The sequence below is a fragment of the Raphanus sativus genome, unplaced genomic scaffold (assembly GCF_000801105.2).
Source record: "Raphanus sativus cultivar WK10039 unplaced genomic scaffold, ASM80110v3 Scaffold0172, whole genome shotgun sequence".
Classification (NCBI taxonomy): Eukaryota; Viridiplantae; Streptophyta; class Magnoliopsida; order Brassicales; family Brassicaceae; genus Raphanus; species Raphanus sativus.
In genome coordinates this window covers 10,317-26,304 of record NW_026615492.1, presented here as the reverse complement: position 1 = coordinate 26,304, position 15,988 = coordinate 10,317, and the positions used below count along the sequence as shown (strand labels likewise).

The 15,988-nt window shown below is 37.4% G+C and overlaps 3 protein-coding genes across 5 annotated transcripts; 2 read left to right on the top strand and 1 right to left on the bottom strand.

Annotated features, from left to right (window-relative positions):
- Positions 1-901: 901 nt before the first annotated feature.
- Positions 902-2,802, bottom strand: LOC130501351 (uncharacterized). 3 transcript variants are annotated; one of them, XR_008939630.1, is made up of 4 exons: positions 2,229-2,796; positions 1,758-2,094; positions 1,281-1,664; positions 902-1,198 (listed from the first exon to the last, which is right to left on the bottom strand). XR_008939630.1 is itself a non-coding variant. In XM_056996254.1 (4 exons), the coding sequence occupies exons 2-4, from the start codon at positions 2,286-2,288 to the stop codon at positions 1,552-1,554; spliced, it is 510 nt and encodes a 169-aa protein (XP_056852234.1). In that variant the 5' UTR covers positions 2,289-2,659; positions 2,754-2,802; the 3' UTR covers positions 902-1,551. The 3 variants fall into 3 exon arrangements, 2 of the variants coding, with proteins under 2 accessions (XP_056852234.1, XP_056852233.1); XM_056996254.1 differs by having other exon boundaries at positions 902-1,664; positions 2,229-2,659; positions 2,754-2,802; XM_056996253.1 differs by having other exon boundaries at positions 902-1,664; positions 2,229-2,288; positions 2,481-2,796.
- LOC108857881 (uncharacterized) lies at positions 2,434-5,481 on the top strand. The gene has a single exon (XM_056996258.1). The coding sequence runs from the start codon at positions 2,434-2,436 to the stop codon at positions 5,479-5,481; it is 3,048 nt and encodes a 1,015-aa protein (XP_056852238.1).
- A 4,637-nt stretch (positions 5,482-10,118) lies between these two features.
- Positions 10,119-12,861, top strand: LOC108859688 (NAC domain-containing protein 45). The gene is made up of 6 exons (XM_018633596.2): positions 10,119-10,471; positions 11,050-11,330; positions 11,427-11,699; positions 11,805-12,059; positions 12,212-12,278; positions 12,368-12,861. Exons 1-6 carry the CDS (start codon positions 10,315-10,317, stop codon positions 12,847-12,849), a joined length of 1,515 nt encoding a protein of 504 aa, XP_018489098.2. The 5' UTR covers positions 10,119-10,314; the 3' UTR covers positions 12,850-12,861.
- The last annotated feature ends 3,127 nt before the right edge of the window (positions 12,862-15,988 follow it).

The window sequence follows — 15,988 nt, the reverse complement described above, 5'->3', positions numbered from 1 at the left end:
TTTCTGGGTGCGCATCAAAGGGCTCCCTCTACACTTCTGGCAAGAAGGCATGGTACGCAGCATTGGGAGAGAGCTTGGAGCATACGACACACATGAAATCACCAAAACATCGGCCAAAGTAAGAGTAATGGTGAATGCCCTGAAACCGCTGATAACGGAGACAATTATAGAATTTGATACTGGTGAGGAATGTAAGATTAACCTGGAGTATGAAAGATTGGAGAATCACTGCTCCCACTGCGGACTTCTCTCCCATCTGCCCTCTCACTGCCCTACAACACCAGATGAGAAAGTTGACAAGGAAAGAGGAAAGAAAGACGACGAACACAATATCCAGTACTCTCTTACCCAAACGCAATCGGAAGGTCAACAGAGCAGAGAAGTATCAGAAGCCCGACCATTCCAGCAGAGGGTAGATAGACATGGAAGAAGATATGGAGACAGAGTGAGCACGAAGCAAACACGGGTCCCCCCACCCGTAAACCGACGTAGCTCAGATCCACCTGCTGAAGCGAGAGGGAGAGACAGAACGATGAGGAATGATACCTATCAAAACACCTCCCCACAGTATGTCCATAACAGACGCCATCACCCCTATGAATCAAGCCATAGACGTACACCTTTCCCTCCTAAAGAGATGAAGGAGTGGAGAGCAAAGGGACATGTACCTGAGCAAACAAACAGGACGGCGCATATAGACAACAACCTACCCCAGCTAAATTCCACTCCTGCTAGAATTATGGAAACACCAACTGAGGAAGAGAGAGGGGTGCAAATTCCTACTCAGGAGGAAGTGATGGATCAACTCCATGAAGTCACACTGCAGTATCTCAGCTGCGCAGACCCAACTGAAGCAGCAGCCCGCCAGAGGAGGGTGATAGCGAGTGACAGTATAGGTTTAACTGAGGAGACTGCAGCAAGAATCATTCGCACAGCTCAATTAGCAACGTCTCAACCTATAAACAGAAGAAGAGATGTCACTACCTCTGAAATACCTACCCTCAGAGATCAGGAGACGCCGCGAAGATCCCGAACACCTCCACCAGTTAGTCAGGTGCACCCCCCTGCAGCAAATCAGATCCTCTATATCGACAGTGGTGGAGTAGGCAACTCACATACCTCCCCACAACTAAAGGAAAATACCAGAAGGGAGGGAATGACTGAACCACAGAAACGGAAGAGGGGGAGACCTGCAAAACTGAAATCGCTTGTGGTTAGTCCTAATGTCCTCACAGGAGCAAGCTCAAAGAAAGTCTTAATGTCTCAACTTAGAAGATCACCTGCAAGGACGGGAGCCTCACCAAATCAATCTCAAAGCCAGAATCAAGCGAGACAACGACAAGGAAGTACAAGCAGAGTCCAATCTACGACGGGCCTTAATCCTCCTATCAACCTGATCCCAGCAATGGCAAGAAAGAAAGGGGATTTTCGGCCATCTCCACACCCGGCTCCTTAGTCGTGGTAAGCTGGAACTGTTGTGGGCTGGGGAACCCCGCAACAGTCCAGCGGTTAAAGGAGATACATCGGAAAAACTCCCCTGATGTTATCTTCTTATCGGAGACCAAAAACGAGACAGACATGGTCCTCAAAGAGCTCGAGTGGTTCCAACCACAGCATCACCACGCAGTTCCCCCTATAAATGCTGGAGGAGGTCTTTTCTTGCTCTGGAAGAAAGAAGTGGAGCTCACAGTATTACAATCAACGAAGAACTTCATCCACACAAGAATTATAACAAAAGGGAAGTCTTTCTACGCTACCTTTGTATATGGCGAGCCAGATCACACAAAAAGATATATCCTCTGGAATGAGTTGTCCACTCTCCGACCCCCAATAGGAGAACCTTGGTTCCTCACTGGCGACTTTAACGAAATAGTGAACAACGAAGAGAAATGTGGGGGCCCCAGTCGAGCAGAAGGCACTTTCGTCGCATTCAGAACCTTCATTGGTCGCAATGATCTGTATGATCTCAAGCACCATGGAAGCTTCCTCTCGTGGAGGGGTCAGAGACGGTCCCATCTGGTACAATGCAGATTGGATAGGGCAATGAGCAACACCGAGTGGGCTGATCTTTTCCCTTCTAATAGGTGCCAGTACCTGAAATACGAAGGATCAGATCATCGTCCTCTAGTCTCATTTCTGGATACTAAAAGAAGAACAGGAACTAGAATATTCAGATATGATAGAAGACTGAGGGACAATCAAGAAGTCAAAAAGATCATCCAAGAGACCTGGGACAGGTACGCTGATCTGCAGGTAGAAGAGCGCCTCTCACATTGTAGGAAGGCCATCTGCAAATGGAGCAAAGAGTTTCATGAGAAGAGCAATAGAACGCTGGAACAGCTAAAATCTCAACTAGATACCGCCATGTCAAACCCGATCCCAGAAGAAACCCTTATCCAAGACATAAACACTAAACTTCTACTAGCCTATAAAATGGAGGAGGAGTTTTGGAGACAGAGGAGCAGGCAGCTATGGCTTACCTTGGGAGACGCTAACACGGGGTACTTCCATGCTATAACCAAAGGCAGAAAGACAAGAAACCGACTCTCAGTGATGGAGAACGAAGCTGGAACCCCAAGCTTCGAAGAAGATCAAATCTCAGCTGTTATTTGCGACTTCTATGAGAAGCTCTTCGACTCGCCGGGCTATGTAGTTTCCTCTGCAGTAAATGAGGCGTTAAAACCGTGTATCTCCACAGAGCAAAACGAGCTATTAATCAAGGAACCAACACCAGAAGAGATAAAGCGAGCTACCTTTGCGATACATGCGGATAAAGCCCCCGGACCAGACGGCTTCTCGGCCAGTTTTTTCCACTCAAACTGGCAAGTCGTGGGACCAGCAGTAGTAGCAGAAGTCCAACAGTTCTTCCTCACGGGTGAGCTCTCTACAACGATCAACAATACCCATGTTAGATTAATACCGAAGAACGCAGAAGCAAAGAAAGTTGCAGACTTTCGACCTATAGCCCTATGCAATGTGCTTTATAAGATTATTTCTAAAGTGCTGGCTCTAAGGTTGAAATCAGTCTTGGGGCTAATCATTTCTGAGAACCAATCTGCGTTTGTAGCTGGGAGAGCTATAACAGACAATATCCTCATAACCCACGAGGTTCTACAATATCTCAAAACGTCTACAGCAGAGAAAAATTGCACTATGGCAGTTAAAACTGACATGTCGAAGGCTTATGACCGACTAGAATGGGGTTTCATAGCTCAAGTACTACAAAGGCTGGGGATTCATGCTAAATGTGTTCAGTGGATCATCCAATGTGTCTCCACAGTTACCTACTCTTATCTAGTTAATGAAACGGTGCAAGGCTCGGTTATACCTAGAAGAGGGATCAGACAGGGGGACCCCCTGTCTCCGTATCTATTTATCCTATGCAGCGAAGTTCTATCAGGCCTATGCTCCAATGCAGCAAGAGATGGTACCTTAAAAGGCATAAGAGTCGCTAGAGGAAGCCCACGGGTTAACCATCTGCTCTTTGCAGATGATACCATGTTCTTTTGCTATGCCACGCCAACAAGCTGCGAGACTCTGAGGACGATCCTTAAGACCTACGAGACAGCGTCGGGACAACAAATAAACAACGCGAAGTCATCAATCACATTCTCATGCAAAACATCAAAGGAGATTAAACAAGAAGCGCAGAAAATCTTGAACATCACAAGAGAAGGAGGTTCTGGGAAGTACCTTGGGCTCCCTGAGCATTTTGGCAGAAGAAAACGAGACTTGTTCACCTCGGTGGTTGATAGGATACGTCAAAAAGCAGTCAGCTGGTCCACGAGGTTCCTCTCCAAGGCAGGCAAACTAACCATGCTGCAGTCAGTTCTAACTGCCATCCCATCTCATACCATGTCCTGCTTCGAAATCCCCGTAAGCCTGTGTAAGAGAATTCAGTCAGTTCTCACTAGATTTTGGTGGGATGACACTGAAGGAACTAGGAAAATGTCGTGGGTGGCATGGGACACGATAACTAAACCGAAATCGGAGGGGGGACTAGGCGTTCGAGACATCCAGATTTTTAATCAAGCACTATTAGCTAAACAAGCGTGGCGCATCCTTACTAAGCCAGACTGTCTCCTAGCTAGAGTTTTGAGAGGGAAGTACTGCCATAGTAAATCCTTTCTAGAGGTTTCCCTACCGGCTAGCTGCTCACACGGATGGAGAAGTATACTACATGGCAGGGATCTTCTAATTACGCACCTAGGCAAGTCTATTGGCAATGGACTAGAAACTAAAGTCTGGAAAGATTCATGGATTTCTCTCGATGAGCAAATCAAAATGCATGGACCTCTACAGGAAGAAGTTATTGATCTTAGGGTGGCAGACCTACTCACAACAGACCTCCAATGGAACAAGACAAGAGTCCAGGAAATCTTACCTTCGGTAGCACCTCAGATACTGTGCCTGAAACCAAGCCAAACAGGAGCCTCCGATGCTTTCATCTGGCAGAAAACCTCCTCGGGTACCTATACAACAAAGTCAGGGTATTACTCAGCAAGGATGGATCATGTTCAGCAGGAAGCTATGATAAACTCAGACTTCGACTGGAAGAAGGATGTATGGAAAAACACCTGCTCACCTAAGCTGAAGGTTTTTCTCTGGTCGATTCTAAAAGGAGCTCTACCTCTAGGTGACAACCTACAAAGAAGGGGAATCAACACAGAGGTTAAATGCCCACGTTGTCAGGGAGAGGAGACAACAATACATACATTCTTCCTATGTCCATTTGCAGTGGAAGTGTGGAAGCTGATACCTCTTAGAGATGTAGTTCACATAGCTACGGATGAAGCGATCCCGGAAGTGCTGACGAAATTCAGAAACAGCATCTGTCTACCTCCTTCTGGAATCACCAACAACATCCTCCCCTGGGTAGTCTGGTCGATTTGGCTATCACGGAACGCCCTAATCTTCGAAGCTCTAACCTCTCCCCCTGAAGAGATTGCGACAAGAGCAATAAGATTAGGCCGCGAGTGGACGTATGCACAAGGGATCAAAGCAACTCCTACTAACGTGATTCAAAGGGGGACGAACAGCAAATCTCACCCGGTGGAGACAGAGGGAGAAACTCTCTGTCGGTCAGATGCAGCGTGGAACAAACAAACAAAGCAGGCGGGATTTGGATGGATCTTCACAGGACACGGCTTCACAACGGCAGTAGAGGGATCGAACTCGCAGGATTATGTAGACTCTCCTCTGGTAGCGGAAGCGATGGCGATGCGACTCGCCCTCATCAAGGCAGCGACCCTAGAGATCAAAACTCTCAGGATGTCCTCCGACAATAGAACGCTCATTCGAGCAATCCACGGTGACATGCAGGCTAAGGAAATCAGAGGAATCGTCCACGACATCCTTGAAATCTCCTCTGTTTTCGTCTCAATTTCCTTTTCTTTTGTTTCTCGCGATTTCAACAAAGAAGCTGATGCCTCAGCTAAGCTTTCGTTACGTCGTCGTTCTGTATCAACCCTTAATGGGTAAACTTTGGGCCTGAGGCCTTTCTTTCTGATTAATGAGATCGTATGTGCACAAAAAAAAAACATGTTAATTTAGTAGTTAATATTCTAAAACAACTTTTATAGATCTTATGAAATGTTTTGAAATTGTTTTTTATATTTTATATAAAAAACATTTAAAAAAAAATCCGATGACACTTCAAAGCAATTTACGTTCTTCTTTTCAACAGCAATTCACGTTCTTCTTTTCAACAGCAATAATTCACGTTCTTCATGCATTAAAATTCCAAAAAAAAACACAAAGTGTAATCGAGGGCACTGAGTTTCAAAAATAAATCTAGGGCAATTAGTTTCAAAACAAAAATCTAGGGCAATGATACAAACAAACAAATTTTGTTTGAAGAAATTCTTTTTACATAAAATTTGGTTTGAAGAATTAGGAGAACAAAATCTTTAAGCATGTATTGAAAAAGACCTCTTGCATAACAACGAAAAAAGATCATCTGAATCCACCATGTATACATTCTTGGTGAAGTACATATACCCAGATTTCTATGAAAAATTCTTATTACTTTTTGGTAATGATTATTTCAGAACTCAATTTTAAAAACACGGAAAAGAAACAAAAACATATGGAGCAGATATTTGTCGATTTTCTTTTTATCAAAAAGTGTAAAATATACTTTGATAGATATTTATACAGATAATGACAAACATATCACAATAACTATATATATTCAGATTAGGCAATTATGTCTTTTTACTTATACAGAAGTATAATTTTCAAAAATAAATAAATAAAGGTGTATTTTTCAAATTAAAATCTCATATAAGTGTAATTATCCAAATTTCCCCAAAAAAAATGTATGGGTTTTTTTTTTTTGAAAAAAGCTTTACATAAATGTATGGTTGTCATGAAATAATAGCGTTGGTCATAATAAAAAATTAAAGTCACAAATATAGTTTATAACTTTATAAGAACTCAATAAAACCAAAATTATCTAGATAAGAGAAAAAAATCATCATCGTTGTCTTCCTGCAATGAATCATCTTCCTTGTGATATCATCAAAAAAACCTGCAACAAATCAATAATTAATATACGAGTATAAACTATGCGAGTATTTACTTATATTTTTACTATAACTCTATACCTATGATTCCATTATTGTTCCTTTCTCTAACTAAAATTGAAAACAGAACACGTCTTTGAGAGAATTACAATAATAGTTACACAAAAGCATGAAACCATATAAATGTTATTATATTTAAGAAAGATTATTACCTGTATAACTATAAATCTCACCTGAAGTTTTTAGAATTGACACCACCTAAAAAAAAAATATGCAAGAGAGTAGGAGAAGCATGGCGAAGCATATTGTTTGGGAGGAAGTTGCTGGAGAAAGGTCTGATTAAATCCATTGGGAATGGTAGCTCTACATCAGTCTGGGGTGAAAAATGGATCATGGATGAGGTGCCTAGACGACCAGTCAATAGGCAACTGCTATATGATATAGACCTCAAAGTCTCCACGCTCATTGATCACTCTGGTAACTGGCGAGAACCTCTTTCCTCCAAATGAAGTTATAAGGATTCGAGCTATACTACCGGGAGAAACAGAGGATAGGTTTATCTGGGCATATTCCAAACATGGCGCTTACACAGTAAAGACTGGATATGAGCTTCTGGAGAGGGCTAAAACGGCGACAGAGCGTCAGAGTACTCCGCAAGAACAAGTGCTCAGAAACCTGAAGAAAAGAGTATGGAAAATCCCTACACTGCCAAAGATTCGCTTGTTCCTATGGAGGTTACTGTCAGGAGCCTTGGCGGTAGCGGAGAGATTGAATTCGAGAGGTCTGGAAGTAGAGATAAACTGCAAAATATGCAATGGAGGACCAGAAACAATCAACCATGTATTATTTAAATGCTCAGAGGCTACTCACATATGGGCAGAAGCGGGCTACGCTATTCCTAATAGTGTTCTGCATCAGTCCTTGGAAGAAAACGTAGGCTTTATGTTCTCATTGATAGAGGCGGATAGGAATGCACAAGGTCTGAATCGAGCTATCCCATGGGTGATGTGGTTGATATGGAAGAACAAAAACTCGATTCTATATGCTGATACGCAGGATTCCACTTCAAGGATGCTTCAAGACATGAAGGAGGAAGTGGACCAATGGTTCTTTTTAAACTCAACGACAGCAGGAGTTGACAGTTCACGAACCGGAGTAGCAGAGGATGATAAATGGCAACCGCCCGAGATTGGAGTACTAAAATGCAATATACACGCCAACTGGAGGAATGCTTTCTTGCATAGCGGGGTTGCTTGGATAACAAGGGATCATGAAGGTAATGTTTCGCATCACTCAAGAGATGCACTATGCCACATGCCAAATCGAATGGTAGCAGAGCTCCAATGCGTGTTGTGGGCTATGAGAAGTCTGCACGATTTGCAGATGACTAAGGTAACCATTGCACTTGACTATCAGGAAGTGATGGAAGCTATAATCTCTCTTCAGAAATGGCCACGGTTCTGTAATCTCTTGGAACAGGTGGAGAAGCTTAAAGGTGAGTTTGAAAGCTTAACGTTTGAATGTGTTAAGGTGTCTTCAAATGGAATAGCCAGAGATATTGCTAAGAGTGTGCTGCGGGATGGAAGATATCAATCCTACTTGGCATTGGGAGGCCCTTCCTGGTTGCACGACCGCATCTTGAGAGAAAATCAGAGAAGCAACGTTTGATTCTTATTTAGAATGTTGTTGCTTTTTGCCTTATTGCCTTGCCTTGTTGCAGACGGCATTACCCTCTTTGGAGGTTATTTTGTATTGTGGTTCAACACTTCAGACGATCAAAAAAAAAAAAAAAGAGAGTAGGAGAAGCAGCAAAGAGACGCCGTGGAGGTTTTAGCAGGAGAGTAGGAGACGCAGAAAAACCTTGGTTTAGGTTTTAGTTTTAGCCTTTAACTTTGGTTTAGCTAGCCACAATGAAAAATATTCAGAATTTTGCATTTTCCTTATAAAAAATATACGCTATTAGAAAGAAAAAAAATTACGTGGGCTTAATCTTAGGATTTAAATAACTTGATATTAGTATATTACTAATATTTTTAATTTAAACAATTATAAAAATATTTTGGTTTATCGGTTCGATTCAGTTTTTAAACCAAACCGAACTGAACCGTTCGGGTTGGGAAAATCTTCAACCGAAAAATGGATAGTGACTTTGGTTTGGTTCGAATCGGTTTCGGTTCGGTTGGTTCGGTTCAACTCGGTTCGGTTTTTTGCCCACCCTTACATATAATCCCCTCGTGGTCATGTTAATTAACTATTCGGTTGATGAAATGTATTTTCTTTTGCTTAAATTGATGATGTGTTCTTTGTAACATAAATTTATGCATCGTTTTTTTTGGCTTAAATACTTTTATGCATCATTTTACAATGTGTTGCTAAAACAAGAAAATCTAAAAGCTTCCAAAAAAAATATATAAACAGAATTTCTACCACTCTTAACAATACAGCAAATACACGTTACAAAAAATGTGTTCTAAGTATTAGACCATCATTATCGGTGAAACCTTTTTTGGATTTTTTTCCTGGTTTTGACTGATTTTAAAAAAATTAAAATGAAACCAATCGCGGACTGCCGCTTATCAGTGGAGCCCGCAAACAGCTCAAAAACAGACTAAAATCGGTTCTTAACTCACGCTTTTTGTGACCGACTATTAACAAATTTGTGGGGGCCACTACCTCTTTAATTGTAAAACCCCTCTAATAAACTGGGATTATTATGCCCTTGTACATATGTGAACAAAAACCTCAGAAGTGAGAACCTCTTTTGTTGTGGGTATATAATAAATCTATAATAGAAAACTTAGAGGTGTGTTCAAAAAGTATTAAAAATAGAAAACTTAGAATCTACTCTATTAAAATAGAGTCCTACTTTTTATCTACTATAGAGAAGTCTATGTTAGACCAAATCTGGATTATTAATATGTTTTATTAGGTTAACATACTAATTTACATTTTAAACATATTATGAACTAAAATAGTGGGCTATTAAGTAACAAATGAATATTTTTACGTAACTCATTAAAATGCTTCCCCTACAATATAGGACATTTGTTTATATTTGACATTCTACTTTTGTAACAACCGTATTTCATTTAAATATTTCTATACATGTTATATTGTATTTATATTAATCATGATTTCATACTTAATAAACTAATAAAAGTTATCATTCAGCTTTAAATGATTCTACTAAAATTGACATATATTATAATAATAATATTAACAATCTGAAACTCTAACCATCTTACCAATAAAACAAAATGATTAAAATAATTATAACTAAACCGGTAAATATTAAATTTTGTATTACACAATCAACATTTACATCTTATAATCTAATTTAATCAAATTATAATACATATCAACAACCCTAAACTTGCTTCAACTAAATTTCTAAACCGATTTTAATAAAAAACAAAAACGTGCAATTGTATTGAATTGATAAAACAAACATAAACAAAAATAGTATCCGCGTTTTAACGCGGGTTAGATTCTAGTTAGCACATTATTTATGTGTCAGACAAAAATATAACAAATATTTCTATAAATTTAAATATTCAAATACTTCTTAATAATATTTGTTGCTTTGGGATAGGAACCTTCCCTTTTATTCTCTTTTACTTCCCTTTTTCATTTCTTCTGTCTTCTCCCCTCTTTATATATGACCTTCATCTCCAAACGCTCAACGAACACGAAACATTGAGTTCTCTAATAACTTCTTCTTTGTGTCCAGTCTCTCTCTCTAAGCTGATCCAAGAAAAATAACCCCGAGAATAACTTGAAAGATTATATGTCTCCTGTCTCGTTACCTCCAGGTTTCAGATTTCATCCAACGGATGAGGAGCTAATTACTTATTACCTGAAAAGAAAAATTAACGGTCTAGAAATCGAACTTGAGGTTATCGCTGAAGTTGATCTCTACAAGTGCGAGCCATGGGACTTACCAGGTAATATTTGTATTTCTTCTGTGCATGTATTCATGATTTACTACTATAAGATTAAATCTGTTTTACAAAATGTGATATTTTTTGTTAAAGAAAATACGTTACTCCGTTATACTATTATTTTGAATTTCTACAAATCTTATTTGGATTAAGTTCACAACATTTGTAAAAGAATAATTATTTTTGTGTCTATAACCAATAGAAGCAAGAGAGGCTGAAGAAAAGAATAAGAATATAACAATGATGAAGAAACCCTATATATACTTTAATTTCTTCCGGAGAATAGACATGTATGTTCTTTGCATAATTACAATATTCATTTGTTATAATTTCAGGTAAATATTTAGAAATAAATCGTAATTTTGGGTTTAGCCGAAAATAGTGCTCGTAAACGTTAGTTTTCAATAGAATTGTTTTATTCATTCGTTATCAGCTTTTAATAAGATAAGTTTTGATTGTAAACACGCCATTGATTTAATTGGATATTCTTAAATTTTGGGTTAATTACATCTTGGCAAATTCTTATTAGATATAAATACACGATGTATAAAATAAATGATTGATAATAAATTGAATTATAGGGAAGTCCTTGCTTCCGAGCAAAGACCAAGAATGGTACTTCTTCAGCCCACGAGACCGGAAGTATCCTAACGGTTCCAGGACAAACCGAGCAACTAAAAGCGGGTATTGGAAGGCCACGGGTAAAGACCGCCGGGTCAGCTGGAGAGACCGAGCCATCGGAACCAAAAAGACATTAGTTTACTACCGTGGACGCGCGCCACAAGGTATTAGAACCGGTTGGGTCATGCATGAATATCGGCTCGATGAAAATGAATGCGAGCCTTCTGCATACGGCATGCAGGTTTGTCGCGTCGACTAGCTAATTGATTCGACTTCTTTCATCGTATACATATAATAGTAGAGGATATAGTCTAATACATTTATCACTTTTTTTCAGGACGCATATGCACTTTGTCGTGTGTTTAAAAAGATTGTGATTGAAGCTAAAACAAGAGATCAGCATCGGTCTTACATCCACGCTATGTCGAATGTGAGTGGAACTTCGAGTTTTGACCCTTGTTCAGATCTAGAGATCAGTTTAAGTACTCATCCAGTTCAAAACGCATTCCAACCTCAATTTGGAAACAGACGCTTTAATTCAAACCCCAGTAACGAAAACTGGTCACAATACTATGGTTCTTCTTATCCACCCATCCCTACTCCATATAAGGTAATATATCAAACTTTTATAAACCCATATTAAAATATAATGATTAAAGGTATACAACAATTTTTAATAATGGATTTAAATAGCAGTTTGTATATGTTCGTGTAGGTTAATAATGAGATCGAATGCTCAATGTTACAACACAATATATCTCTACCACCGTTGCGTATAGATAACTCTGCAGTCAGCAATAACGATTTCTATAATACGAGTACGACTCACAACAATAATCATGGCGTTTTAGAGGACTTTACTTTCGCTGCAAGTAACTCCAACTATTATAATAATACCGTTGGTGATCAAGTGATCCATACAGGCAACTATGATGAACCATTAATAACGTCAAATAATTATATGAACCAGGTATTTTTATAAATCAAAGCATTTAAATACAGTCTTTCACGTTATTTATATATATAATATATATATATATATATATAATTTTTTTTTTTTAAAAGGGCATAAGTTATTTATATTTTAGCCTCACATAAACTTTTTGCATGAAAACTGAACAGGTTTATATCGAAGAGCAGAAGATCATATCGACTTTGGATGATAATAACCAAGATCATGGATTTCAGGGTGAGTATGATATAAAATTTTGTTTCGCATTCAAGGATGTTTAGGTATTTTTCTTATCTAACGATAACTACAACTCGCTTAATTTACAGGAGACAATACCAATATCAACATAGATATTGATGAATTCTTGTCGTTTGATATGTATAACGACGAAAACGTAAATCGAGTAGAGGGTAACGAAGAAGACGTGAATATAAATGAAGCCGTAGATTCATCGGGATTTGAGGTGGTTGAAGAAGAAATTAGGGTTAACAATCGAATGCTCATCTCGACATATCAAACGACCAAGATTCTATATCACCAAGTCGTACCATCTCACACATTGAAAGTTCACATTAATCACAATGTGGAAGAGAAAATATTGTTCATTGAAGAATATAAAGATTCTTGGGTACAAAGAGCCGAGAAGACCACGAAGATAAAACTAACTCTGATTAGTTTGATAGCTCAGAAATATTACAAATATCTTACGATTTTTTCTGATTTCTTACAGTTACTGATTTTTATATACGCCCTGAAAAGAGAGTGCTTATATATATTGTACACTAACATAACTCCAATAAATAAATAAATAAATAACAAGAATGAGATGTATACATGTATATGTTTTTTTTTTTTTTAAGTTAAAAAAAAAAAACATATACATGTATACATCTCATTCTTGTTATTTATTTATTGGAGTTACGTTGTATTTTAGTTATAAAATTGGACCATTCAACAACTTAAGTGTAGACATGTAAATGCCCAACAGAAAATCATATCATCTAATCGAGTACTAATGGATATGAGCTTAAAATTTCCACAAAGTTTCTTCAGTTAATATTTTTTTTCAGAAGTTGGTCATATTAATTACTAAATATGCGTAGAGATCACTCGAGAAGTATCCTAGTGGTTGTGCTCCTTTTTTCTTCTATGGACTCTCAAAAGAAACCATTAATTAAGTAATAATATAATCTTAATTAATTTCTATGATTATCAAAAACGTCCAGACTATAACATTATTTGGTAAAGACAATAACACATGAGATTAATTTTTTCTTTTTGCCGTCTTATATTATTAAATTAAGGCCCAAAAAACCATTGAAAAACAAGTACAAACCCGGCCCAAATAGGACGCGAGCCCAAACAAAGAAAAACACGCGAGCCCATCAGGCCGTTTACAATATCCAAGCCCAAGAACATAAAAAACCGGCCCACCAAGCGCCGCTCCACGTGTTGTAACGTGGATCCAAGGAAAAACGCGTGTCGGTGGTTGCATGTTCTCCATCTCCGCCGACCGGAAATCACTGCCAGAACCTGTTGCCGTTTTCCATCAGAACACTAGTTACCATTTTCACCTCCAAGTGAGAGTCGCCACTGAACCAATCGAGACATTAGATCCCCGGAAACACCACCGGGAAATTCCCCACGACCACCGAACCCCACTTCCAACAACAAACGTTAGAAGGCTAGGGATTCAGTTTCTCCGACACTCGCGCCAGAGCTCCAGAGAGCCTCCATTGATTCCCTGAATCGAGACCTCCTCCGAACTCGGCCACCACACACAAGAGCAGACCCTTCTTACAGTGCGAGCACTTCCAAGGAGACAAAGCCGGCGACCACCACCGCAAAGGAAACGGTTAGGCCCCAGAGTCAATCGCCGGCCATCCATCAAATAGAAGATGCAATGCTGAAGCCGAAGAAGAAAAACAAAGACAGAGGGCCTCGAGTGACCCTTCCCCGCTGAGAACCACATGCATAATGAAAAGAAACAAAGGAGAACCGGACCGACAGTGGCTAAGGAAGCCATCCCGTCGGCCGGAAGCGCAAACTAATCGGTGAGTTTTAGAAATGTAACAAAGCTTTTTCTCTCTATATTTTCTTTTTCCTTTTTTTTCACAATATCCCACCACCAGTTTACCAGTTCTCACATGAGATTAACTTTATTTAGGGGAAAGACAGAAAATGCTTAAAAAACTTTATTTTGGTCCAAATACCACATGCATCATCATCATTAGTCCTCCCCAACAATGATGCACTAGAACTAAATTTAATACGAGGTGTTTGCCCTCACGGAAAGTAATATTATATGAAGAAATATGTATTTTGTTTATGATATTATAATTATTAAATAATAATTATAATTATTAAAATTTAACTTTAACTTCATAGTTTGATAATAAAAAATTTCATATTTATTTTTAGAAGAACTGTGAGATTTAAGATAATTCAAAATATAAATCAAAGTCACTATAACTTTTTTTACATGAAATTAATATCATAATTGGTTCAGGTAATTGATTGAAAAATTAAATTTTATTTTATTTTAATTCGTGAAAAGTGTAAATACAATATTTCAAAGAAAAAGAAGAAAGTAGTTTTTTTTTATTTGTAGCTCCAAGTTGAAGATCATAGGTTTTTATAACTCTCACATCGAATTTGCTAATTTGTTTTACTTACATTTTTTTATTTGATTATTATATATATATATATATATATTAAATTTAATGAAAATTTAATTTTTCTTTAATGTGTGTTTTTAAATTATTTAACGAAACAAAAGTTTTAGATATGATTAAAAATAATAACATTTTAATTTAGATTAAATAAAATTCAATACTGAAATTAATTGATTGTAGAATCATTTTTCATTTTGGAATTTCATTTTAGCACCGATAAAAACAAATAAAAAATCTAAAATCACTAACTATTGAAATTGTAAATTTTTTTAAGATTTCAGTTTTAACTAGATGTAACCAAAAATCTGGTTACATGTAGTTAATAACTGAAATCATAAATTTTTTTAAAGTTTCAATAGTTAATGATATTAGTTTAAAATTAAAATGATTCATATATACCATGAAAGATAGTTTAGAATACATTAATTTAAATGTAGAATGTGGCTTAAAATTTTAAAACAAAAGCGAAGAGTATAAACTTTAGTATATAATAACATTTACCGAAAACTCATTATTTTATAAGGAGTTAACCCACGGATTTTGGAAAAATTTCAAAATATATGAAAAATCTGGTTTTAGTGTATAGTTCATTGAGCACTAACATAATATGATGGTAAAAGATTTTAGAACCTTTGTTGTCTCTGTTTCTCTAGATAATGAAGATTTATAATGCTAATTCCATAATCTAAGCAGTATATGAAATTTTAGTAAACTAAATATTAAAAATTAGAAATGATTCCTATATACCATAAAAGATAGTTTAGAATACATTGATTCAAATGTAGAATGTGGTTTGAAATTTTTTTAACGAAAGTGATGAGTATAAACTTCAGTATATAAAGCACTTTACCAAAAACTCATTATTTTAGAAGGGGTTACCCACTGATTTTGGAAAAATTTCAAAATATGAAAATCTGATTTTAGTGTATTGTTTCATCGATCACTAACATAATATGATGGTCAAAGAGTTTAGAACCTCTGTTGTCTCCGTTTCATTAGATAATGAAGATTTTATAAATGCTAATTCCACTAAACTAGGAAGTATATATGAATTATTTTAGTAAACTAAATATATAGAAAATTAGAATGATACCTATATACTATGAAATATATTTTAGAATACATTAATTCAAAGGTAGAATGTGGTTTGAAATTTTAAACTAAAGTGAAGAGTATAAACTTCAGTATATAGAGCATTTTTCGAAAACTCATTATTTTAGAAGGGGTTAACCCACAGATTTTGGAAAAAATTTCAAAAATATGAAAATCTGG

Excerpts from the sequence above, each read along its gene's own strand:
- LOC108857881 (XM_056996258.1), top strand. The coding sequence starts at position 2,434 with ATGGAGGAGGAGTTTTGGAGACAGAGGAGCAGGCAGCTATGGCTTACC.
- LOC130501351 (XM_056996254.1), bottom strand. The coding sequence starts at position 2,288 with ATGGCCTTCCTACAATGTGAGAGGCGCTCTTCTACCTGCAGATCAGCG. Across the intron at positions 2,095-2,228 it reads GATCAGCGTACCTGTCCCAG|GTACTGGCACCTATTAGAAG; the intron begins GTCTCTTGGATG and ends TTCGTATTTCAG. Across the intron at positions 1,665-1,757 it reads CTGGCTCGCCATATACAAAG|AGCAAGAAAAGACCTCCTCC; the intron begins GTAGCGTAGAAA and ends TCTTTCTTCCAG.
- LOC108859688 (XM_018633596.2), top strand. The coding sequence starts at position 10,315 with ATGTCTCCTGTCTCGTTACCTCCAGGTTTCAGATTTCATCCAACGGAT. Across the intron at positions 11,700-11,804 it reads CCATCCCTACTCCATATAAG|GTTAATAATGAGATCGAATG; the intron begins GTAATATATCAA and ends ATGTTCGTGTAG. Across the intron at positions 12,060-12,211 it reads CAAATAATTATATGAACCAG|GTTTATATCGAAGAGCAGAA; the intron begins GTATTTTTATAA and ends AAAACTGAACAG.